The sequence below is a fragment of the Macaca mulatta genome, chromosome 7 (genome assembly GCF_049350105.2).
Source record: "Macaca mulatta isolate MMU2019108-1 chromosome 7, T2T-MMU8v2.0, whole genome shotgun sequence".
Lineage (NCBI taxonomy): Eukaryota > Metazoa > Chordata > Mammalia > Primates > Cercopithecidae > Macaca > Macaca mulatta.
In genome coordinates, this window is record NC_133412.1 from 19,290,545 (window position 1) to 19,317,250 (window position 26,706).

A 26,706-nucleotide genomic window follows, 5' to 3' on the forward strand; every position below is an offset into this window, starting at 1 on the left:
TCTAGTTTCCAGTGTCCACCCTCCCCATTCTACAGATGGGGAAACTGAGGCATAGAGAGGGCAGTGCCTTGCCCAAGGTCCTTTGGTGAGTCAGTGGCGGAGCAGGCCTGAGGCCCGGGTCCTCCAGTTCCCGCCCCGTTCTGCGGCCCGCCCCTCAGTCGGCCTTGGGCAGGGACTTCCTGTGCGAGGGTGGCACGAGGTGGGGGGGCAGGCTGCTGGGCAGCTCGTAGCCATCGAGCTTGATCTTGATGAGGTGCTTGGCCAGCGCGAACTCCTCCTCGTCCAGCATGCCATCGCAGTCGCAGTCGGCCAGCTTCCAGATCTTGCCCAGGACGCTGTTGGGCAGCTTGGAGGTCACCATCTCCTTCTTGGCGTTGACACCCGATATCTTGCCATTGATGGGCGACAGAGTGTAGAAGAGCTCGTCGTAGACGGGCTTGTCTTTGGCCACGACCCACTCCTCCTCGTCGGCGCCCTCCTTGGCGCCCTCCCCGTAGCCCTGGTTGAAGGGGCCCTCGGTGGTGCCGTCGAAGGCGCCGCCCTGCACCAGCTGCGTGGGCGTGCTCATCTCCTCCTGGCTGATGAGGTTCATGAGGGGCGAGATCTTGTTGCTCAGCATGTTGTCCACTGCCTCGATCAGCTTGGGCTTCAGCGAGTGGAATTTGGTGAAGTCGTAGTTCTCAAGCTGTTCCTGCAGAAGGACAAACCACAGGATGGGTTACATGCGGTCTCTTCAGGGGGAAACAGCTGGGGGCCGTTGGAGGGAGACTAATTCTGCCCCGGGCAGACGCCCACCACGCACTACTCAGGAGTGCATTCTTTGGGAGCTTCCCGTATCCAAATGTACCAGATATAGGAGCGGTTTTTTTGGAACAAGAAACAGGTGTTTTCCTACGGCAGCCAATCTCCGCTGGTGGCCGCACGAGTGACAGCAACCTCTGAGGACTCTGAGAAACCTTTTTTCACCTGCCTTTTTAAAATGCTCTAGAGCTAGTATTCTATTTCTCAAGGGAGTTCACCACACACTTCAGCCGATCTTCACAGCAATCCTGGGAGGAAGGAGGGGCAGGCATTTAGAACCCCATTTTCCAGGGAGCTGTGAGGGGCTGTCTGGCAGAGGCAAGGCAGAGTCCCTGTCTCCTGGCTCTTCGCTAATGCTCTCCGAGTGGGAACACAGAGCTGTGACAGAAGGACTGTATTTATGTAAAACAATTAATTAAATACCTTGTTTTCAGAGCACCTAAAAAATGTAGTTTAGGGCGCCTTCTCAGTGGCTCTAACCTCTCATGAATGAGCTGAGGGGTCTACTCAACAGGAACCCTGTAGGACCAGCCCCACCAAGCACGGCCTGACCAGGAGCACCCACGCTACCCCAGGAAGGTATCGAGGCAGGGCCATGGAGACCTTGCACATAAAAAATAATCATCATGGATCCACTGTCATCTCAAAAATATGGACAAGTAAGCAAAAGCTGGAACTTGTAAGAGCAGGGAGTAGGGCTGGGGAGCCCGAGGGAATACACGTAGCCAGTAGGCCTGAGTATCACTGGCCAGGTCAGGACAGGTCTTAGATCCACCTGTTGAGCGAGGCAGCCTGTCAGCCCACAGAGCAGCAGAAGCACAGGCTCTAGAGGGGGCCTGGTAAACATGACTGCCCACCCAGGCTGGGGCAGACTACAGGATGCCACAGAGGCTCTGTGGACGGCACTGAAGAAAATGACCTTCCTACCTTGGTTCTCCTTGGTTACTCCATCCATCCGTCCATCCATCCACCTGTCCAATCAACCCTCTATCTAACCATCCATCCATTCAATCAACCCTCCATCCATCCATTCAGCCAACAATTCATCCATCCACCCACCTGCCCAACTTTTATTTGTCATTTACTCTGCACCAGCCCCTGTTCTGGGGCTTGGGGATATAGAATAAATATGAAAAGCCATAGTTCCTGCTTTAAATGAGCTTATGTTGTAATGGAGGACAGACACTCCAATTGTTTAAAAAAGGACCTGACATAACACAGTGAAAAGGATAACATGAAATTAATAAGTCATTAGAAAGAAAAAAGCCAAGTCATTAAAAGGGAGAGCGGCCAGGCTCGGTGGTTCACGCCTGTAATCCCAGCACTTTGGGAGGCCAGGGTGTGAGGACTGCTTGTGCCCAGGAGTTCAAGACCGGCCTGGGCATGAGACCTATATATATATGTGAGGGAGAGGAAGGGAATAATCACATCAGATGGCTGAGGTTAAGGAAAACTACTGCCTGGATATGGAGAAGAGCTCAGTTGCCCAGGGGGACCCCTGGGGACCCTCACTGTCTAAGGAGAGAAAACACTTGTTTATTGCAAGAGACAAACTTTCCGTGGCCCTGAACTGTGAGAGTTACCTAGAGCTTTACACGAGGAGCTTCAAAGATCTGATGAAAAATGTCTTCAACAGTAGTTTTATCAAACAAATGCAGAAATGTTCCAGGTATGGTAGGTTTTATGTGTGAAGTATTTCTGTATGTACAGTTCTAGAGGGGGCCAAAAGACAGGCCATGCAGGTGTGCAGTTTTCTGGAGATGAGGCAGGGAGATTTGCAAGGAAAAGTCAGACCTTGCTGTTTTGGACAGAAGCAATGTGACACGCTGCTAGGGGAAAAAAACAAAAACCAAAAAACAAAAAAAAAACCTTGGTGTTATCATAAATATGCTTTCTGACTGAGAAACTGAGAAAAAACTGGTAAGCAAAACTAAAAATTTAAAATAATTTATAATCTCATCATCTGGCAAAAATCTCTGCTAGCATATCTGGGCATGCATTTCTAGCCATTAACACATACACACAGACACACACATGCATGCACATACACACACACACACACACACTGAAACAATACCATACTGTTAACAATATGTCATATATTTCTGTGGTATTAATTTTTACATAACCTTTCTCTTAACAGCTACAGAATATTGAACTTAGACTGCAGAGCTGGGCCATTCTTCATTTACCTTGTCCCCTGTAGCTGGACACACAGGTTGTTTCCAATAGAGAATCAACATCATGGTCTCTAGGGTGGCAGGGCAGGAATTCTGGGCTGACATTTGGAAGGGGATTCCCGGGTGGTAGACGGTGGGTGGACAGAGCTGAGAAATATCAGCTAAACGGGCTGACATTTCTCTAGGGAAGGGACTCTGACATTCTTCTCAGGTAGCAACGTCAGCAGCCATTGAATCGTGCAAACCCAGCGTGTGGCCCCTGCTCAGCTCCGAGCAGCGGGTACTGCAGGCCGGGTCTCTCAAACGCAGTCACTAGCATTCACTCCTGACATCAGCACCAAACACCGCGGCCTGCACTGCGGGCTCCTACCACCAACGTCTCAGTCAGCCGAGGAGATGGAAAAGAGAAAGCTAAGCAGGTGGAAGAGCAGGCATCCCCCACAAAAATCCCGGCGCTGCTGGCTCAACAAGTTTGGATTCCCCGGGTGCGTGAACACCTACCCTATTTCCTTAAGAATGAGCCTGTGCTCGGAGCGCACACAGAGCCCCTGTGTCTGGTCCAGCAGACAAAGGAGGGTGATGCCTGCCCAGACTTCCCACCAGCCTGCAGGGGCCGTGGATTCCGACTGCAGAGCTCTGGAAAACTGGCGGGGGAGCGGCCGCATATTTGCGGGGTGGACAGGAGGCAGCAGTTATTCCCGTCCTGGGAGGCAGGCAGGAAATAAACTCTCCATTCTCATCCCTGTGGTCCCCCCCAGGCTTGACCGGGGACTGCGGGGGCACCAGTTAAACCATCATCATGTCACTCCTGACATCAGCACCAAACCATCATCATCCCTGCCCTCTGCCAGGGTGAGTCCAAAATAGTTCTTACTGGGATGAATACACACTGGGGAACTTAAAGGTATTTGCCCATCGACAGTTGTATCCACTGAGCTAGGACCCTGGAATTGCTCCCTCTCAAGAGGCAAAGGTCCGTTCCCAGCCCCCGTCTCCGGTAGGGCTGTCCCTTGCTCATTAATTGCCAACATTCACCAGAAGAGTTTGCAAATCCACCGGAGGGTCTGAGCAGACGGGGCTGACTCTGCTGCCCTCTGCTGTTGAAATGCTGCCAACTCATGAGCTGAGGGGTCCAAATTCTCCTTCCAGTGGGAAGATCAGAGTCAGCAGTCACGGTGGCCCTTCTGGCGCTCATCTCGTCCTGCAGTATTGACACTGTGCTGTCAGTCATGGTCCCTCCCCAGAGTGTGCCAGGCACGCACCGGCAGCCACACAGGTGGGTTGCAGGGCCTGTCCCAGCACAGGGAAGAGCCTTCAAAATACATGCTCCTCTCACTGCTACAGCTAAGAGTCACTCTGACTAGCTGGCTCCATGAGAGAACAGGGAGAACAGCAACCTATACTGGCATCAGCAAACTCTCCGTGTGACCCTGATCTGTGCAAAGATCACAATATGGTCACGTCTAAGCGTATGCCCACTCTCTGTCAAGGCCTATGTTGTAGAGGATGTTAGACTTTAACAGTCTCAGGGATGGGAGAGGCCCTAATCCACATATGTGCCCCTCAAAGCTTCCGGTGACAGCAAGGTAGCTTGCAGTATCAGGTGTCACTGAGCATTCCTGACAGGCTCCATGCTGCCTTATTCCTGGGGATTCTCTGAAGGAATCGGGTGGTGTGACTGGACCTCAGCTTACTTCCCAAGAAGGCCTCTTCCTGCAGCTTCCAGGCCTTGGCACTGGGAACCCCTGGTCTATAAGCCCTGTGGGAATCGAGGCTGGGTCAGGGCCTGAGAGCCTGCTGTGATATGGCCTTACACTAACTTACCGATTCATTCGGCATGTGTTAACTGAGCACTCACTACGTCCTAGATGCTGGGGATATGGCAGTGAACAGGGCATGGGTCACTGATCTCATGGAGCCGCAGACTTATGTGGGAGAGAGATACTAAATATCAGATATCAGATAATCCAATTACATGGAAGCACAACGGTGCTCATACTGTAAGAAGAAACATGTGTCCTGACAATGGGGTTGTTGTCAATTATTTTTACCTCCATTTGTTCATTTTTTCTGTTTTTTGAGACAGGTCTCCTCTGTCGCCCAGGCTAGAGTGCAGTGGCACAATCATGGCTCACTGCAGCCTTGACCTCCTGGGCTTAAGCCATCCTCCCACCTCAGCCTCCCAAGTGGCTGGGATCACAGGCATGAGCCAACCACGTCTGGCTAATTTTAAAATATTTTAATGGATACAGGGTCCTACTACGTTGCCCAGGTTGTTCTCCAACCCCTGGACTCAAGTGATCCTCCCATTTCGGCCTCCCAAAGTGCTGGGATTACAGGCATAAGCCACCATGTCCAGCCCCATTTGTTCATTTTTTTTTTTTTCTGATTTATTCCAGGGGCCTAGAACAGTGATAGCAGCAGGAGGCAGACAAATGCTGAGGCAGACAGGGGCGGGTCTCCAGTGAAACTCTATCTTCAAGCCAAAGGCATTTTAAAGCCTGCAGGCCAAGCTACAAGTCAAATCCACAGACCAGACTGAGAACGTGTCTTCCCATTTGGCTGCTTTTCTTTGATTGATCCCTACCCTTCACCTATTTTACATATACCTACCCTTCCCTAATTGTTTTTACACTGTCATGCCCACCTTTCACTGATGCCTTTGTTTTAATCTTTTTTGTATACTCACAAATCAATCAGCATGCACTCCTCTAACCTGTGCCTATAAAAACCCCAGACTCAGCCACACTGGGGAGATGACCTGACTTCGGGAGAGATGACCCAATCTTCCCATCCCCTCTTCACTGAGAGCTGTTTCGTTGCTCAATAAAATCCTCCACCCTCATCACCCTTCAATTGTCAGCACGACCTCATTCTTCTCGGATGTGGGACAAGAGCTTGGGACCCACCAAATGCAGATACCCAGAAAGGCTGTAACACTGGCCCTCCGCCCTCACTGGTGGAGGGTAGCCATGCCACTCAACAGAAGTAGTGGTGGGGCCCAGCTGGTCCAGAGCCATGGGCCAGAGCAGGGTAAGAGGGTGACTGAGCTGCTAACATTATGCAGAACTAAAAGAGCTAATTAGCATACTGTAACACCCCTTCTGGGGCTTTGGGGTTGCAGGCATCCCTGCCTGGGCACTGCCACATTCCCCTTGGGGTGACAGACCTGGTCTGGCTGCAGACCCTGCACAGAGCCTGCTCCCATGTCAGCACTTGGAGTGGCCGGCTGGATCCTGCACTTGCTTGCTCACCCACCTTCAGTGGTGCTAAGGTACTGGGCATAGACCTGACTCCAGGTGATTCTCAGCAAAGGCTCAGCCCTCCTTGTATCCTCCATCTCAGTGGGCCACGGCTGCTCCTGAGATCATGCTTTCCTTGTTGCCTTCCCCCAGCTCAGAGGACCCTGGGTGTCTTCTGACCTGGCCATCCCAGGCTAGCTTTGTCATGAGTAGCTCTGGTTCCAGAGTCTGCTCTCTACGTTATCGGGCTCACAGGGGACCAGCAGGAGAGGCCTGGCAAGGGAGGAATCTGCAGAGCCCCAGGGCTCAAGAGCAGCGTCTCCCCGCGGCGAGGCACTGTAGCAACTTCAGGAAGCAAGGGTGACAGAGTTTCTCTTTCGCCTGGCCTGCTCCACTGTTTGTGTTATTGGGTAGTGGCTGCAGGCATCTGAGTTTGTGGCTCCTGCTTTACAGAGAGGACTGTGGCCCCCAGGGCAGAGGGGTCCCTGCACCAGATAAGACGACAGCCAGCCTGGCTCTGTGAGGACTGTCAGCCCAGACGCCAGACGGGTGGCCTCGCTTGTGAGGGCACACTCATCTAATAGCAGTACGGACAGGTAGATATGCTGGTCGGGCCGGGGCGGCTGAATGCAGCACCCGTTGTTGCCTGGCTAGAGCCGCCCGGCCACAACTCAAGAGAGGCCTTGACAGCGGGCCAACGGCTGCCCAGCGCCAGCCTTTAAGCATGGTCCTCCCTGTGCCCACACAGTCCAGCAGCGTCCGCAGAGCCCCACAGCCCCTGCTGGAGCCCTTGAGCCTGCAGCAGCAAGGCCGCCTGAGCACATAATCCCACAGCGTGGGGCAGGTCCGGGCAGGGCTGGAGGAGGCCGCCCAAGGTGACCCTCAAGGCCACTCCCAGCTCTGATTCCCTCAAGGTTCTGGGATTCCAAAAAGCAGTGTCACCGCAACACCAACCAGCCTCCTGGGACACAGTCTGAGAGGGCTGCTCACCTGACTTTCTCATGGGAGCTTCGTTTGCCTTTGGCCATGTGTCTCCTTTGTTTACTCATTTTGGAAGACAGACAATTTCTGCTTTATTCATAGCCTATTATCATGGATCACCATTAGGAAGGCGCATTCTCCTTGATCCTAAACCATGAGACCCTCATGTGTCTCCAGCAAACAGTCAGACAATGTGGCACTGCATCTCCACCTTCTGCCCATGACATTGTGAGGGGCTCCCAGTACCTGCATAGCCTTGACCTCGGGGAAGTCCCCTGCAGAAATCTGGTATTCTCGCTGTAGCTGAATATAGATTTCCGGTAGCCTGCTGATAAGCTCTCTCTTCTTGTTTTCCTTTCCAAATACACTTGGCATCTCCTTCTTCAGGTAGCTGATGATGTAGGCATGCACCTGGAGGGGTACAGATCAGGCAGGGAAGTGTCATTTAGAATTGCACCAGAGAAGGAACAAACAAGATCGCATCTTAACTCCATCATAACACATAGCAGGTACCCACACAGACCAGGTCCCAAGCACAGGAGGAGGGGAGGGTACAGGGGGAGTGTAGCTGTCCAAGGGTGGCTGGAATGCGGCCAGACTTGGGGAAATTCTACGGTTACTGTTCCGTTGTGCCTCTGAGTGGCAATTCTGGTGCCTGTAGGGAGTGAGTGGTATGGGTGGGGCCTGGGTGGGAGAGCTCTTAGTTCTGGCAATTAACCAGAATACTCAAGAGAAAGTTTCACCAGGCTGGTGCCTGGGAGCACCAGGAAATGAAACTGGAGGCTGGTGTCAATGGCTGATCAACATGGAAATCTGTACCCAGTGAACAATTTGATGAGAACTCCCATAACCCCCGTTGTGGGAGGTTTAGACTCTGAGATCTCTGCAGGCGGAACGAAAGTCATTCTGCACAAGACCAGCTGCCTGGGATCAGGCTGGATGGCAGAAGATCCCTCTGGGAGAGGAGCCCAGAAACCTTGATCACTGGGGCCTGGGGTCTGTCATTGGAGGGGAGAGAATCTGGCCTTAACATTTCCACTCTTCTACTGATTTCCAGCTTCAGGATATTGAGAAAAGTTCACTACAAAAGTTCTCTTTGTATATCTGTTTTTTTTGGATGGAATCTCGCTCTGTTGCCCAGGCTGGAGTGGAACGGCACGATCTTGGTTCACTGCAACCTTCACCTCCTGGTTCAAGCGATTTTCCTGCTTCAGCCTCCCAAGTAGCTGGGATTATAGGTGTGAGCCATCACGCCCGGCTAATTTTTGTATTTTTAGTAGAGACGGGGTTTCACCATGTTGGGTAGGCTGGTCTTGAACTCCTGACCTCAGGTGATCCACCCACCTTGGCCTCCCAAAGTGCTGGGATTACAGGCATGAGCCACTGTGCCCGGCCTCTTTGTACATCTTGAATTCCAGAGTAATTGAAGAAAACAGGCTTCTACTGTAATCTTGTGGAAGTTGAAATTAAATAAAGGGGGTAAGCAGATACGTTCTGTAGCTCAGCTGAGGGCCCGTGTGTGGACACATGCTGGACACAGCCAAAAACCTTTTGCGAGGATTCGGACGCTAACCTAAGTACCTAATGCAAGGTCTGACATGCTGAGGTCAGATAATGCCAACTTCCCGTCTGCACAAGGGTCGTTTAACAGAAGCAGACACTGTGCAGCCTGGCTACCGCTGAGAGGATGGACTTGGAGAGAGAACGCTAAACTTTTCTGTCACCAGCAAACTTGTTTATGTCCTTATTTTTCAAATGAAGACAACTGAAATGATTTACAAGATTCTTAGAGATAACTAGAGAAACCCAAAGTTTGGGATCCGTTATTTAGAACCGTGGGCTTTAACCGCGCTCCTGAGGCTGTGATGAGCAAGTGGTAAGCTACCAATTCCTTTGCCTCCGGCAGTGAATGCCTGGCTTGGTGTGGGTGGGCTGGGGAGGGCCAGGGCTGGCGGAGCACCCTCAAACTGGAGGGGCTGCCATGTTCCATCAGGGAGAACCAGCTGCTCACCAGCTGTCCTCGCATCATTTCCTTGGTGCAAGGAACTCTGGACTGGGCCTATGTATATATTCTTCGTGTATACCTATGTGTACTCTCTCTTCTGTGCTCAGGCTCACCCCACCCTGGAGCCACCCCAAGGGAAGCAGGAGGCCCCCACAGCTGCTCAATCTCCCAAACACAAGGGCTTCTTATTGAGACACCCCCCTTCTCTGCCCTGGGGCCCCACCCTGGAGCAGCTGCCTAGGCCCCTACAGGGCTTCCCAAGACCCCTCACCACCTACTAGTAAGGTACCTCTGAGCTGCCCGTTCCCCCAGCTCAGGGAGGGCTTAGTTCCCACTCATCTGTCTGACTGCTCGCCCAGTCCCTGCCCCCCGCCCCCAAAGTTGGGCACACTGTTCCTGAACACTCCCTGGTGCCCAGGGCCCGCTTTACCTGCACTGAACTCAGCTGATGTGCACCTGCCGCACCCTCCACCCACTGAGTGGCACCTGCTCCGTCTCAGGCCTCGTGGTGTTTGCTGGCTGATGACCGAGGCTGCCCCAACACTAGCCCTCCAGCGCCCTGACAAACCTGGGGCTCATCTCGTGCCAGGTCTCAACTCCCTCCTCCTTCCACCAGCCTGGTGCCACCTGAGTCATGACCCTTAGGTGACCTGCTCACACTGCGGCTGCTCTCGGCCCCAGCCTCCACTTCTGGGAAGTTCCATTAGCCTGTTTTGTGGAAGTCTCCTGTTACGCTGCCTCTGCACATCCACCTGCCTCCTGCCCTTCCTGGTGCGTCCTAGGTAATAACCCAGGGCCAGCTTCTGTGCACGGACCTGCTTTCAGAAGTTCATCAAGTTGGCTGGGTGCAGTGGCTCACGCTGGTAATCCCAGCACTTTGGGAGGCTGAGGCAGGTGGGTCACTTGAGGTCAGGAGTTCGAGACCAGCCTGACCAACATGGTGAAACCCCGCTTCTACTAAAAATACAAAAATTAGCTAGGTGTGGTGGTGTGCTTCTGTAGTCTCAGCTACTCGGGAGGCTGAGGCAGGAGAATTGCTTGAACCCGGGAGGCGGAGGTCACAGTGAGCTGAGATTGCCCCACTGTATTCCAGCCTGGGCAACAGAGCAAGATTCCATCTCAAAATAAATAAATAAATAAATAAATAAATAAATAAATAAATTCATCAAGTCACAAGGTAAATTATAATTCTTGGCATCATGGAGTACTGAATCTGGAAGTGACCCCCGATATCTAATTTAATTCCTGGTCCCAGGACATCCATGTGACTCACTCAAGGTCACACAGCTAGTTGGCAGATGCGGAGCTGGCACTAGCATCCAAGTGCCTCATTCCTGTCCTGAAAGAACTAATGACTCCCTGTGGGTATGCGTTCATAATCTTACTGAAGTTGTTCAAAATCTGGAATTGAAAATGAACTGTGTCCCACAGAATGAGTTTGGAAAACTTTGATCTGAGGTTTGACTTCTGATCGTGTCTAATTCACTGAGAGGCTTTGGAATGGTCCTTTATTCTGCCTTTCCCCACACATCAAACACGGACACAGTGATGGCACACACACGTCAGGACACCACGTGGGAATGCGGGTGAAGACTGCGAGCTGCTGGCGGGATGGAACCCTGTCATTTTCTAAAGTCGTCTGGTAAACAGACGGGACAGCCTGAATGGCTAAAATTCACAGTCAGCCTCCAGAGCTCACTCCTGCACTTATGTGTCAAAGGTGTCTCCAAATACATGCCAGACTGAGGACCAGACCTGGCGGTTGTCCCTGGGGAAGGAGGTGGAAACACACGGGTCTTTTGACCTTTATACCGAGATAAAACTAATTGGGAAGAGGAGGAGTAGGAAAGAGAAGAGGGGGACTAGACCTAGCGCTGGAAGATGAGGCTCAGGCCCCGTGACCACTGCCTACCCACTGAGCAACTTGGGGCCAGGCGTGGGATCTCCGCCTCAGCGTGCTCATCCACAAATTAGACATGACAGCAACATTCAGCTCACAGAGTTATTATGAGAATAGCAGAGGCCATGCATTTGAATGCACTCAGCTCACTAGAAAGAAGAGTAAATGCAACTTGTTATCAACTAATGGCCAAAGACCAACAGCTGGAGGTGCAGAATGCGCGAGAGGGCTCCTGGCTGGTTACTCCTTACCAAATAATTAATAAACTCTCTCTATTTAAATAGTAATAAAATGAATTTGGGTTCCAAGTGTTTAATTTACATTGACCTCTGGGGGCTTCTGAACATTCGTATCTTGTTCAAGTCATCCTTTGCCCTGTGTAAAGTTGCAGAAGCCCCAAGGCATCTAACGGGGATGACTGGGGGAAATCAAAAGGATCAAAATGACAAATGAGTTTTTCTCTAGGCTAATAACTCAATAAGCAGAAAGGAATGTCCTCCCCTTTAAATGTATACGAATGCATATGTAGTTCACACTTTCACTCTGACACAGGTCTCATTAATTGCATCCAATGATGTGTGTGTGTGTGTGTCTCCAAGACTGAGACACACATACTAAAGAGTGATACTGGCCACATCTACTCTGGGCTTGGAGGGTAAGTTCAGCGAGTGCTGGATGCTGGCAGTGACCAGTGCTGGAATGAAAAGCTTCATGAAATGTGAGGATCAGGCAGTAGGTGGGGGAAGGTGGGCTGGGAAGGCATGGTGACGCCTGTGCCACGCTCATCCGCAAACTTAACGCGACCTGCTGGAGATCTGCGGCTTTGGACTGGAAACCTGCATAGAGTATTTAAAGCCAGGGTATCAGCACGTTTATAAAGTGGGTTTATGATAATATAAAAAATTCAGTTAATAAGCCCGAGACCCAAAAGATGAACCCATGGGGTAACAAGAGTGTGAGACTGTGAGAGGCAGAGAAAGGCGGCTGACGTGTTCCCACTTGAGCAAGGGTTTGTTATGCTGTTCAGATCAAAACTGGCTCCAATGGCATGAGTAATTCTGTGCAGCCTCAAAGGGGACTGGAGGGGGCCACACAGTCGTCTGAGGTCAACCTTCAAAGAGACAGGCTTCCATTTATGGGCTCAAGCACTGACACACACACGTCCACAGGAGCTCAGGGCTGCTGACTGAGTTATTTTTAGAGCCCTGCCGAGGACTAGGCAATACCACGATCTTCATGATCCATCATATCATGATTCTCACACACTTTAGCCTGAATCCATTTGGTGCACCAAAAATGTGTCATTTCTTTATAGGAGGTTTTTTTTTTTTTTTTTTTTTTTGAGATGGAGTCTTGCTTTGTCGCCCAGGCTGGAGTGCAGTGGCATGATCCTGGTTGACTGTAACCTCTGACTCCTGGGTTCAAGCGATTCTCCTGCCTCAGCCTCCTGAGTTGCTGGGATTAAAGGCGCCCGCCACCACGCCCAGCTGATTTTTGTATTTTTAGTATAGATGGGGTTTCACCATGTTAGCCAGGCTGGTCTCGAACTCCTGACCTCAAGTGATCCGCCCGCCTCGGTCTCCCGAAGTGTTGGGATTACAGGCGTGAGCCACCGTGCCCGGCCTATAGAAGGAATTTGACAGTGCAAACAGACAGGAAAGCCAGGCTCTGCACATCACATGTGACTGAGAAGAGTCTATGTTTGAAAGAATAAGCTAAATTCCACAGAACTAAAGTGAACTTTGAGAATCACTGAGCTCTCCTCTTCTTTCTCAGTTTTACTTGTTTCTTCCTCAAATGTTGCCTCATTTTTGTTGAGCAAAGATCTCCAAATGGGTGACAGCCTTTCCTATTCTTGGGCAATATGTTTCTAAAGGGTGGGATCTGACAGTGAACTTGCACTGTTTGGGATTTGTACGAGTATAATTTCTTTAATTTGGCTATTTTAGTTATAGCTGAATAAAAGTAAACGATATTTTCCAAACCCTTTTTTTGAGCTTTCGCAAAATAGCTTCCTTTAAAGAATCATGAAACGAACCCTGATTGGCATCTCAGAGTGTGAGCCGCCTTCCAAGAAGGATGTCTACTGAGACTGTAAGAAGTGATCTTTGAGGCTAACCAAAAACCCACTCTAAAGGTTTCCTGTTCCTTAAATACAGAGTTGTGAAAAAAATATATAAACAGAAAAAGCAGGGAAATAAACTTCAAGAGCTCTTTGGGAAGAGTATCTACTTTTCACGTGATTAAAATGTCACCTTTATGACACTTGGAGTTTGATTAAAATGATGACGCACTTGTTTTATCTGGATGGGCCATGAATCCTGGTTCATTATGGTGTTCTATAAATAAACATACTCCACAACCCAACTCAGACTTGACGCCTCTTAGCTGACATCTGAAAACTTACCCTTTGCAAGTTTTCAAAGTGTCAGCTTGATAAACCTAAACTTTGTAGGGTTTCTGTGGATGGAGACTTTAACAGAATAAACAGAATAACAGATCAGTGCAGAGAACAAGGACACATGTGAGGAGGTACTGCAGCTGCCATCCACTCCCGATTTCAGGTGACTGCTTTCTGGACTGAGGCGTCACACTGACCGAGGTTTGAATGTATACTTTGCAGCTTACAGGCTGTGAAGCCTTGGGGACATGACTTCAGCTTTCTGAGCTTCGGTTCCCTCAGGTAGGAAATGAGGACAAAAATGCCCACTGTGTAGCTGTCAACAGGATCAAACAAAATAACACACGTAAGGCAGACTACAGAGCTTTGGAACACTGTTGATGTGAAAAAGGAAAACTGGATCAAGAGAAAGGTTCATAAACCAAAATAAAAGCACTTTTGGGAAATATAAACACTCCGAAAAGAAAAACTCAGGTAAGTCTCTGTCCATTGAAGCAGAAGCAAGTTCAGTGGTGGAACATGGAACTGCAGGTGGTATGAGGTCAATGTCATGAGTTAGCGGCCAAGGCTGCCGTGCTGAGTCCGGCTTCTCCTCCGGGTGAGCCCGCTTCCTGTCCCCGCTCTTCAGCATGGCACTGCCCACGAGCGACTGGCACTGAGAAGCTCTGGCTGCAAATACCCGTACTTCAAACATTTTCCTTTGTGAAAAGGAACAAGCCAGATACTATTCTTAGGAGGAAAAAACCCACAAGCCTTTTTCCTACAAGTAAGCTCAGCAAGTTTGTCGTCCCCCACTCCCCACATCCACACAAGGGTTTTCATTATTCACGGCGTCAGAATACAGAGCAGTGTTCTGTGCCTCTGCAAACCCAGGCCACGCTGGCCCGTTCAGAGGGCCCAAGGCTCACGGATGGCAGGGAAGCTCTATGGGTTAAGGTGCCTGGTATTTCCAAGAGCTTTCTGCTCCTTATTTATTTATTTATTTGAGACAGAGTCTTGCTCTGTCACCCAGGCTAGAGTGCAGTGGCGCAATCTTGGCTCACTGCAACCTCCACCTCCAGGGTTCAAGTGATTCTCCTGCCTCAGCCTCCTGAGTAGCTGGGACTACAGGTGTCTGCCACCATGCCTGGCTAATTTTGGTATTTTTACTAGAGATGGGGTTTCACTATGTTGGCCAGGCTGGCCTTGAACTCCTGACTTTGTGATCCGCCCCCCTCGGCCTCCTGAAGTGCTGGGATTACAGGCGTGAGCCACTGTGCCTGGCCTTATTTATTTATATGACTGAATACAGCAGCATCTCCAGTCACTGGGTCCTCAGCAATAACTGGTAAATGAAGAATGTACATGAGCATTTAAAAATAGTTCAAAAAAATCTCAAAATCTGCAAAGCCTATGACATGAGTCACCAACTGTGGTTATAAAATAATGTGGGGTGTCACATACCCCGAAGGTTGTTCAGTTGTACCTGCTGGAGAAAGGAAACACCACAAACCAAGGGATCACCGAGCGGAAAAACAGCCTTCCTGCTACCAAGTATTAGGTCCAGGACAAGGGCGAGGGAGAAATCATTTCAGGAGAGCTGCACGTACGTGGATTTACAAACTAGTTAGCACAACTGCCTTGCAGAACGGGAACACAAATGGCTTGTAGTTCTGGAAAGGAAGCCACTCGGACCAGGAAGAATGGATAAAGAAGGGTGACTCACACAAGCACCACGCCGCTGCAGGTTAGCTGAGCCATATGGGAGGAATGCGTGCACACGCACTGTGACACAGGTGACAGAGAGGGACACAGGACATCAAGGTCCTATGTGAGGGGCAGCAGCAGCCAGGGAGGTGTTCGTTTTCACCCAGGCGGGAGGCTGCCCTGTGAGCACAGCGGCACGAGGACAGGCTGCTAACGAGCAGCAAGAAGCAGGAAGGCTTGTCCCCATCTCGGCTGTCACCATCAGGGAAGCCCTCCCTGCCTCCTGGCCAGGCATGTAGTCACCCTCCCCAGAGCACTCGTGGTAGCGTCCACACCATGACTGGCACATAGCCAATCACCTAGGGAGCTTTCCACACACACACACACGCGTTTACACACATGCATATGCACACATGGCCATGTGTGCACCCACACCCCTACCTCTGAAGCTCTGGGGCAGGGCCTGGGAATGTATGTTCCTTCTGATGATCAGCCAGGTTTGAGCTTCACTAGACTAACTGGGCGCGGTGGCTCATGCCTGTAATCCCAGCACTTTGGGAGGCCCAGGTGGGCGGATCATGAAGTCAGGAGATCGAGACCATCCTGGCTAACACGGTGAAACTCTGTGTCTACTAAAAATACAAAAACTTAGCCGGGCGTGGTGGCGGGCGCCTGTAGTCCCAGCTACTCGGGAGGCTGAGACAGGAGAATGGCGTAAACCCGGGAGGCGGAGCTTGCAGTGAGCCGAGATCGCGCCACTGCACTCCAGCCTGGGCGACTAAGCGAGACTCTGTCTCAAAAAAAAAAAAAAAACAAACAGCCAGGTGCGGTGGCTCAAGCCTGTAATCCCAGCACTTTGGGAGGCCGAGACGGGCGGATCACAAGGTCAGGAGATCGAGACCATCCTGGCTAACACGGTGAAACCCCGTCTCTACTAAAAAATACAAAAAACTAGCCGGGCAAGGTGGCGGGCGCCTGTAGTCCCAGCTACTCGGGAGGCTGAGGCAGGAGAATGGCATAAACCCGGGAGGCGGAGCTTGCAGTGAGCTGAGATCTGGCCACTGCACTCCAGCCTGGGCGACAGAGAGAGACTCTGCCTCAAAACAAAACAAAACAAAACAAAACAAAACTCTAAGGACACTTCCAGCATTAGAGGACAATGATTTTATGGAACATGCACATATTTTTTAAAGAGCCATTTTTTTCTCTATATTTTCTCTTGGAGGAGGGATATGCTTTTCTCTCTTTGGAGACATGAATTGACTCTGCCACTTGAGGGATGTCAGCAGGTCGCCTCTCACTGCCCCATTGGGCACACACTCCCGGGGCTGCTGAAAGGCTCAGCTATGAGGCCGGGGAGCCAGGAGCCCAGGCTTGCAGGCTCACAGCCCGCAGCCCAGAATGAGGATGGGCTGTGACCCAAAACCAGCACACTCCAAGGGTAAGGCTGAGCCAAACTTCTCCCCAGGGCTCCCCTGGATCCAGGAGGTAACACTGGCCTTTGGTGCATGGGGACTAGCAGTGGCCTCTCAGCATCCTGTTGGTCTCACCAGTGCCACCTCTCTCAGGTTTGGCTGGTTATATTCCTATCGTCCTGATACCCTAACAGCTACCATGTAGCGGGTGCTCTGACTGCCCCCCTCCCTGTGCACCAGGCACTATGCCAAGTGCTCTGTCACACTGACAAACTGTCACCCCAAGTCCTTATAAACGCCTTGTGAAGTGCTCTTATTAGCTCCATGGTACAGACTGGAGAACAGCGTTAGTCACCTGCCCAGGAGTGCAGGGCCAGGAGCCAGGGTGTCAGCAGGGCCACCTGACCTTGCGGCTGTATTCTTAACCTAGGGCGTGTTCATTCCTTAAGCCTTCTGGAACGGAGCCTTCTCCCACCCACCTTGCCTCCAGAGAGGAGAGAGCAGAGTCCCAGGCCCTGGCCTCTGTGCAGGGCGTCTCCTGGCTTACCTTGGCCAGCCTCGCTCGCTTGATGAGGTCGTTGAGTTTGCGCACCGCTGCCTTCTGGGGGAGGCTCTGGATGTCTCTGAAGAGGTCCTGGGCCTCGGCCTCGAAGAGCCGGCGGTTGTCTGTGTTCTGCAGGGGCTGCGCCCAGAAGGAGCCAATGTAGACGCGCAGCACCTCTGGCGTGTTGATGACCTTGCCCAGGGACCACATGAGGGCCCCGTAGACCCGCATCAGCTGCTGCGTGTCCACTTGGTCGGCCTTGTTCAGCACTACACGGATCTTGTCGTCCTGGCCCCGGAAGGCTTTGATGGCCTCTGAGAATTCATCTGAGATGTCCAGCTTGTGAGCGTCAAAGAGCAGGATGATCCTGTCCACCCTCTCGGCAAACCACTGCAGGACCTGGCAGAAGTCATAGCCTGGGTGGAGAGAAGGACACATCAGTGTGGCCACTGCTGCAGGAGACATGTTTCCTGGAGGGCTCAGGAACAGTCTCGCTCTCCAGCAGCTGCCAGCGAGACAGCCCTGTCTCCAACCTGGAGGCAGTGGAGGCCTGGTGACTTGAAAATCATGGTCTGGATGAATCTGGGCGGGAAGGACCTGGGGAGCCCTTCCATAGGAGGACGGGGGAAATAGAATGGGGCTCATGGTCGCTTTGGTAATTGCTGACTTCCATATCTGCAATTTCATTTGGTCCTCATGAGTGTTTTATTTCACCTAATACAGACCTTTTGCTTGATGGCAAAATTGATCAGTGGTTTTGTAAAAACACAAGCCATGGGTCAAAAGATCCTACTTCTGAAAAGTCTCACTTTTCTGAAAGCCCAGATAGAGAAGAAAGAGAACCAGAGGCCACCTGGCTTCCCATGGGGTATCCCGTAAGCATAACAGAGGAGGCTTCACCTTCAATTAACCCAAGTTTGTAGAGTGCTGAGGAGGTCAAACGTTGGCCCAGCAGGTGTTGTAATCGAATATTTATCTTTGGACTATTTATAGCTCAGGTATATTATAAATATTTTTAAAATATTACATCTCACAGTCATTGTGTAAAATGGTCTCTTGCCAATTTCTTTTTTTAAAATGGCCAGGCCCACAGCAAATTCTGTTCAGCCTATTCTGGCCAGCTCCACAAATCATGCAGCTGCGTAAACACTCTTTAGCCCAAGGTCAAGGCTCTCGGGCCTTTCCCCAGGGAGGCAGATTCCCACGAAAAGCAAACAAGAGGAGGCCAAGCCCACGAAGTTGACTTTTCATCTCAGTCTCAGTTGCAGAAGTGGAGTCTCAATCTAGCCCAGCTAGTGCTGAGATGTCACCTTGCCCGACCCCCATGCTAGGGGTTGTCTCCCCTCTTCTTTTAGATTTTGAAAACTTTCAAACATACATAAACATCTATAAGTCATATAATAAATGCTGATGTACCTGCCACATAATTTTAACAAATGTTGACACTTTGCTCTGTTTGCTGTTTCAGATACGTTTTAAAACCAAGTCTAGTTTCTTCAGATAACAAAATACAGTGGTGAGACGGATCGAGATCTTCACTTGTCATCACAGGCAAATCTCCAGAAAAGAACAAGAGTAAAAACTTAGTTTCAAAAGGATATGTACAGCATGGTAACATTCACGTAAAATGTTAAAATACAAAATACTCAGCCATCCATGGATACAGACTATAGCACAAATACAAAAACGTCAACGGCGATTGTGAGACCCTGGTTGGCCGTGGGGGTGGAGAAGGTGTGGATCTAAGGCAGAGGAGGAAGTATCTGAGGGGAACAATCTATTAGGTGAAAATAAAGAGGGTCTGTGGACTGAGGTTTCCATGCATTTGAAGAACAGGTGTTAGAGGAATAGCTGAACAAGCCAACTAGATTCAGGTCCATTTTTCATAAAGAAAACAAGACACTCGGTAATGCTGAAGCCCCCCGTGCACCCCTCCCCGAGTCCTTCCCCCCACTAGGAGGCCGCTGTTCGGAAAGTGGTGTTTATGCCGCCACACGCGTGGATACTTCCAGTTCATGCTTTTCATTTCTCTGTTCTGTCTCATTGCACACTCCCTGACTCCTCGGGGATAAGGAAGATAAAGGCCGTTCTCGGAATGTGGGCCAGAGTTTATTTTCATTGCTGTCAACAGCCAGTTTAGGTCAGAGGAAAATCAAAAACCTACTGACAGGGTCACACATAGTATGCAAAGATTTAGAGTCAAGGTTTCACTCTGAGTTCTGTCCCGAAAGGCCAGAACAAACTGCCCCCTAGGGTAACACAAAGTGCTACCGTCATTTGAGACAAACGTGTGCACAGACAGCCCTAGCCCACAGGACTGTAGGTCCTCAGAGGATGAATGAACTGGCTGTTCGCTGGGTGCCGGGAAGATGCTTTGGAGCCACCCTGCTGGGGTGGAAGATGGACCTGCATGGGGCCTTGCTTTTCCAGGAGAGATGATTGATTCACCATGCTGACCTGACCACTCACCCACGTGGTCCTCCTAGCGACCAGCTGGGGTGTCTGAAGGTTCAGAAACAAATCAAAGAAAATGCTGTGTCCAGGGTGCACATGGAGTGAACGTTGAGTTGCTTTTGCTGAATACCCTTCCTGTTGGGTCGGGGGGTATCCTTTACGGGCTGAGGGGCTGAAGGTGTGGCAGAGAGTCCCTGGCCCCATTCCTTAGCAAGCTGGGGCATAGGCATGTGATCTAGAGTTAGACATTCACCTCCTTCCACCAGAGAGGAGTGCTGAACCTTAGGGAAATGACACAAAGACACAGGGAAAATAAGAATTTATTCACGGTGGCGGCGGCTTCCTAACTCTTTTCTAAGCCTAGTTCTCCAACTTTCCCATTGATCCTGTGAAAAATTCTCCAAAACATTTTCTTTCCTGCTTAAATTAGTTAGAATCAGCTTCTTTGGTTTGCTATTGAAAGCGATGATAGGGCTGGGCGCGGTGGCTAATGCCTGTAATCCCAGTACTCTGGGAGGGAGAGGCTAGGAGTTTGAAACCACCTGGCGATATGGTGAGACCCTGTCTCTACAAAAAATAAAAACAAATTAACTGGGCGTGGTGGCGTATGCTGTGGGCTCAGCTACTTGGGAGGCTGAGGCAGGAAGACCACTTGAGGCCAGGAGTTTGAGGCAGTGAGCCATGGACACACCACTGTACTCCAGCCTGGGTGAGAGAGTGGGACCCTGTCTCACACACACACACACACACACACACAAAGAGAGAACCACAGTTGGTAAACAATCCTCCCCTCACCCCCATTTAAGATTTCGGAATACCTCTTACTGTCAGTTCCGAAAGAAACCTGCCGCCCAAACTGAAACACAGCTGTCACTAGCTGTGCTCGCGCCAACCCAGCTGTGCAGATGCAGTCTCTCTTCCTCTCAGGGCCGCCTGGGTTGAATGGTTAGCTTTGATTGCAACACTTGTGTTTAAACTTTAACTTAAATTGGAGTTCCCAACAGTTAAGTATTTTTAAAAAAGATTCCATTTCAATGCTATAGTGAAATAAAAAATTATTAGGAACAGAGTTGCCAGATTTAAGTTTACTGTAAGTGATGCCAATACTCATGTCTGTAGGAACAGGTGTATATCCATATTTTCTTGTGTTAAAGCAACAATGAGAGCTTAATACAGTTCGAGAAGTACAGGTAGGCAGAGCTGTGTTTGTTCTGTCCCCGAGCAGGTGTAAGAGGACTGCCTGTCACACATCAGGCAACACAGTCAAAGGAGTAGAAATCACCGTGTCCAAAAGAGAGCAAGGAATGATCAATGCTGGGAGAGGCTGGTCTGCTTACCACCTCCCCCTACAAAGTCAGGATTATTTTGCCACTGTAAGTACGTTAAGTGTACTGCACAGTGGGATTAAATAAGTCACACTGTTGTACAACCATCACCACCACCCAGCTCCAGAACTCTTTCACCTTCCCCAATGGAAACTGAACCCATCAAGCACGAATTCTCCCTTCCTCTCTCCAGCCCTGGCGACCACCATTCTACTTTTTGTCTCTATGAATCTGACTATTCTAGGTACTTCATGGAAGCGTCCTTTTGCGCCTGGCTTCTTCCACTCAGCAGAAGGTCCTCAAGATCCATCTGTGGTGTAGCATGTGTCAGAGTCTTCCTCCTCCTAAGACTGAATAGGTCTGCTTGATTCTTGCATCATGGAGGACTCAGGCACCAAAGACCTAGCTACCCAAAAATCCCAGCGGATCTAACTCCCAACATATCATTTAGTCTGCCTGCTAAAGGAAAACAGTCATTCAGAAGCACCTAGTGACCACTGATCCTCAAAGCCTGTTCCTGTATTGGAATGAAATAAGGGGCTTTGCTAAAATTTAGACTCCCAGGCCCCTCCCCAGAACCACTGAATCAGAACCCTGGGGACTGAGCCTGGCGGTCTGCACTTAGAAGCTCCCCAGATGACTGCAATGCGTGGTGCAGTTTGAGGATCACTGTCTAGACTCAATACCAGGGTGGGGGAATTGTACAGATATGTTTATGTTCCTGTTGGTTGGCAAGCAACAAAACAAATCAAATACATTTAAAGGAGTATTACTTCCTTTTATTTCAAAAAGTTACCAATAGATGTTTAGGTGGTGCATCACAGGTCCAGGAAATGCAGAATTGAAACATGCTTATTTGAAGACGGATTTTAAAACTCACCCAAGCTCCCTGCTCTTGCCCATGCTGGGCCCTGACCCTGGCAAACCCTTCCTCTATGGTCTAGACCGGGCCTAGAGATCCAGCCCAAATCCTAGTCATTCTTCAAAATATCTGGGCCAACTTTGATTAAGTTAGACATTATGTAACTTTAAGCTCCAGTTTTTTTCACCTGTAAGCTCGAGTTGTTAAGTAATTACATGAGAACTGCTTTTATGGTGTTGAGACTTTGTTAACTTTCAGCAAATGTGAGCTATGGTTACTCTGCTTTCCTCAACTGCTCCCCATCCTGAGTTCCCTTGCCTGTGCTGCCTGTGGCACCACTTCACACAGGGTATTAAAATCAGAGGGATGGGCTGGTCTCTCCCATTAGATTATATATTCTCTAACCATAGGAACCATGTCTTCATCATGGTCACACAAGATAGTGGTGGACAACGTGGGCCTTGGACCCAGACTGCCTGGGACCTTCCCAGCTCTATCACTTACTAGTTCTGTGACCTTGGGCAAGTTACTTCACCTCTCTGTGCCTCATTTCCTCATCTGTAATAATAGTGTCTTAGGGCTACGCTAGGACTGATAATAGTATCCACAGGCCTCAGGAGCTGCAGAGTTCATATAAGTGAAGCATTTAGAATCACCTTGGCATCTAGAAAGCGGTCCAAAATGCTATCTACTGGTTATTTTAAAAATCTTTGTATCCAGTGCCTGGCACACAGTGGGGATGCAAGAAATATTTGTGGGAGAAGCACAGTCTGCGGTTATAGAAGGAAAGAAAATTATTTAGGGTGAAGGTGACAGTGCACCAATGCTTGACGAGTGAGAGAATCAGTGCTCAGAAGAAGATAACAAGATACCAAGGGAACAAAAACACTGCTCATCTGCGGTCAATGGAGCAGCAGACTCACAGAAGCCCAGTGGCCTTCCTTTCCTACCAGCAGGTCTTAAAGCTTCCAGCTTGCTCCTCAACTGAATCTATGATTTTAATCACAGACACTCCCCAGCTCAGGAAAGTCCTGCACATACCCATGCTGGCTGGGATAACACAGGGCACACGTTTGTACCCAGAAGGATGAGAATAATGAATGTTTCCAAAGGTTCTACTAGAGGGTGGTTAGGTTCCCAGGAACACTAGAGGTTAGCTACGCTGTGCTAAATAGGCCTGTGAAGGAAGCGATCACTTAGAACAAGGTTGAAAACCAACAGGCCTCAGACTGAATGTGGTGCTTAGCTGCTGTTTTGTTTGGTCTGCATAGTGGTGTTTTTTTTTTTTTTTTTTTGAGATGGAGTCATGCACTGTTGCCCAGGCTGGAGTGCAGTGGCACAATCTCAGCCCAATACAAGCTCTGCTTCCTGGGTTCATGCCATTCTCCTGCCTCAGCCTCCCGAGTAGCTGGGACTACAGGCACAGCCACCATGCCTGGCTAATTTTTTGTATTTTCAGTAGAGACAGGGTTTCAATGTGTTGGCCAGGATGGTCTTGATCTCCTGACCTCGTGATCCACCCGCCTCGGCCTCCCAAAGTGCTGGGATTACAGGCGTGAGCCACCACACCTGACCTTTGTTTTAAGACAGGGTCTCACTCTGTCATGTGGGCTGGAGCGCAGTGGGGTGATTATGGCTCACTGCAGCCTTGACTTCCCTGGCGTAAGTAATTTTCCTGACTCAGCCTCCCAAGTAGCTGGGATCACAGGTGTGCGTCACCATGCCTTGCTAATTTTTAAAACAATTTTTTATAGAGATGGGTCTCACTATGTTGACCAGGCTGGTCTCAAACTCCTGGGCTCAGGTGATCCTCCTGCCTCGGCCTCCCAAAGGGGTGGGATTACAGGTGTGAGCCATCGTGCCTGGCCTATATAGTGTTTTTACAATTCTGAGTGGACTGTGTTTGGTCTGGATGTGCATTGCTCAGTTCTTACAGACAGCCCAGTTCATAGGTGCATCCACCTGGTGTTCAGTGCTGGGTAGAGACACAACAGCTCAGACTCAGCCTTTGAGACCAAGCTCTGTGTCCTCTGAGAAGCGGCCCCTGCTCTTCTGGGATCCTACAGGAGTCCTATAACCCTGCTGGGCTGTGAGCCATAAGGGTAGGCCTTCTTACCTGCTGGTCACAGCCCAGAACAGTGCTGACTAGGAGAAGGTCTCAGTCAATGCTTCTGAGAGGACTGAATGTTTTCTGTGAAAAAATCTGTTCAAAATTCCCAATACTGGCTTTAAACAATCTTTTGGAACACATGTCTCTGGACATTGAGAGTACACTGAACATCTTGGAATTTTACAAGACACTTCAAAGACAAAAGTGAAAAATGGATTGGTGAGTAATCATGGAGTGCCTAGGACGTAGCTGGAACGGTCACCGAGGGACACACTTCTATAAGCCCCAAACTGGACATGATCCCAATGTCCCTCAACGGGATGGGATGGATACACGGTGGCACAACTATTCAGTGGAATACCACTCAGCCGTGAAGAGGAATGAACTGCTGAATGAACTGCATGGCTGAATGTCAGACACATTATGCTGAGTGAAAGAAGACAGACACCAGAGAGTGCTTTCTGGGGGATTCCATTCCTATGAGATTTTAAAACAGGCAAAGCTAAACTATAGTGACAGAAAGCAGGCAGTGGCTGGCTGTGACAGGAGCCCAGCTGGTGAGTGGGACGGACAAACAGGGAGCGTCTCAGGGTGATGGAAAGTTTCTATAACTTGATGATGGCCGTGGTCACATGAGTATGCAAATGTGTCAAATTCACCAAACTGTACAATTAGATAAAATAGATGCATTTTTCATGCCTGTAATCCCAGCATTTTGGGAGGTCGAGGCAGGTGGACTGCCTGAGGTCAGGAGTTCGAGATCAGCCTGGCCAACTTGGTGAAACCCTGTCTCTACTAAAAATACAAAAATTAGCCAGGCTAATTTTTGGCGGGTACCTGTAATCCCAGCTACTCGGGAGGCTGAGGCAAGAGAATTGCTTGAACCCGGGAGGCGAAGGTTGCAGTGAGCCGAGACTGTACCACTGTACTCCAGCCTAGGTGACAGAGAGAGACTCCATCTCAAAAAAAAAAAAGGTGCATTTAATCATATGTTATACTTCTACAAAATTGACTTAAAAAGCAAAAGTAAATAGAAAGAAAAGAAAGAAAAAACCCAAGGCTGCTAAACTTGTTTAAAGATACACATCTCCACAAACTGCTGAATGGACCAGGAAGTTGAAATCTGTTCATCAAGGGGCTACATACCTAAGCTGGCTGTATATGGAGATGAACGAAGCTAAGGTAGAAGTCTTAAAGCTTCAGAGGAAATCAGCCTGAAGAACCACTCGAAGCGGCTAACCTGTATCCTGATTTCTGGCCAAAGTGATGAGAGCCTCTCATGGTGACAGATCAGGAGTGAGAATGCTCCGAGTTTGTGAGAATTGGTTTCAGCTAGGCACAATGCAACGTGGCCTGGGGCATGGACCGATCTGGACCTATGTGTGTTTGCACGTACGAGTGTGTGTTGTGGGCGAAGGACTCAACATAACCATAGAACCATCCCACAGTGCTCAGTATATTTTCTTTTTTTTTTTTTTTGAGACGGAGTCTCGCTCTGTTGCCCAGGCTGGAGTGCAGTGGCCGGATCTCAGCTCACTGCAAGCTCCGCCTCCCGGGTTTACGCCATTCTCCTGCCTCAGCCTCCCGAGTAGCTGGGACTATAGGCGCCCGCCACCTCGCCCGGCTAGTTTTTGTATTTTTTTTTTAGTAGAGACGGGGTTTCACCGTGTTAGCCAGGATGGTCTCGATCTCCTGACCTCGTGATCCGCCCGTCTCGGCCTCCCAAAGTGCTGGGATTACAGGCTTGAGCCACCGCGCCCGGCTAGCTCAGTATATTTTCAATACTTATTCATGCAATAGAAATTTCAATTCTTTAAGACCTTCCAGTGAAAATTGTATTAGTATGGAATGAAAAAGAGATGTAATCAGTCCTGTTGTTTCAAAATATAGTTTCTTTCTTTGCCAAAGGACCCAAAAGCTGCACAGCTTGGGGAACTAGGAGAAAGAATCTGCCCTGCGGAAGATCCCAGATTGGCATTCCCGGCTCCACGTTCTGGGAACAAAGGGAGGGGGCAGGAAGGAAGGAGTCCCTTCTACCCAATCAAGGGCTTCCCGTCACAGCCCCTGTGGAAACTGTGGTCCTCCATCCTGGCCGGAGAAAGAACCACCAGGAAATGGTATAAGGGGTTAGAACAGTTGCTCCCTGGCTCAGGTCAAATTTGGCAGTCTATTTTTAATACAACAAGATAAAAATAATGCTTAAATTTATTTTTAGAGCCAAGTTTCTAATTACGAGTTTTAAACAAGATGTGTGTCTATGGCCAGGTGTGGTGGCTCAGCCCTGTAATCCCAGCACTTTGGGAGGCCAAGGCAAGAGGATCACTTGAGCCCAGGAGTTCAAGACCAACCTGGATGAGTGAGGCCCTGTCTATATTAAAAAAAAAAAAAAAAAGAAAGAAAGAAAGAAAGAAAAGAAAAGCAAGAAAGCAAGCAAGCAAGAAAGGAAGATAGATGTGTGTTAATGAAAGGATGCAAGGCAATGGAGCACAGGCAGAAATGCAGCCGGGCCCCTCCTGCCATGTCCCTCCTCCCACTCCTGCGGTGGGCAGGGCCACTTGCCTGTGGTGGTGACGGAACACTGCCTAAGACTCTGCTCAAATCTCTCCTCTTTTCGAGGCCCTGCCCACCCCTCCCAGAGTTAGCAGCTCCAGTTCCATGTGGGCATTCCTACCCCTGCCCCCAGCACTTTCTGTGTGGCTCTGTATGTGCAACCCCAGGTTCTCCTGGCTTCATGTTCACCTTTGTGTCCCTCCAGCACCCAGTGCAGTGAGCAGCCAGCCCGAGACAGGCACTAAGAGTG

The 26,706-nt window shown here is 49.8% G+C and overlaps 1 protein-coding gene and 1 long non-coding RNA gene across 2 annotated transcripts in view; both read right to left on the bottom strand.

Annotated features, from left to right (window-relative positions):
- EHD4 (EH domain containing 4) overlaps nucleotides 1-26,706 on the bottom strand; it is a 72,083-nt gene continuing 45,377 nt past the window's right edge. The window contains 3 exon segments of the mRNA NM_001258135.2: nucleotides 1-691; nucleotides 7,451-7,615; nucleotides 17,159-17,571. Of these exon segments, the coding sequence (NP_001245064.1) occupies nucleotides 155-691; nucleotides 7,451-7,615; nucleotides 17,159-17,571 (1,115 nt within the window). The 3' untranslated portion in view covers nucleotides 1-154.
- On the bottom strand, nucleotides 18,502-20,537 carry LOC144329846 (uncharacterized). The gene is made up of 2 exons (XR_013395523.1): nucleotides 20,428-20,537; nucleotides 18,502-19,890 (listed from the first exon to the last, which is right to left on the bottom strand). It is a non-coding gene; the product is annotated as an uncharacterized LOC144329846 (long non-coding RNA).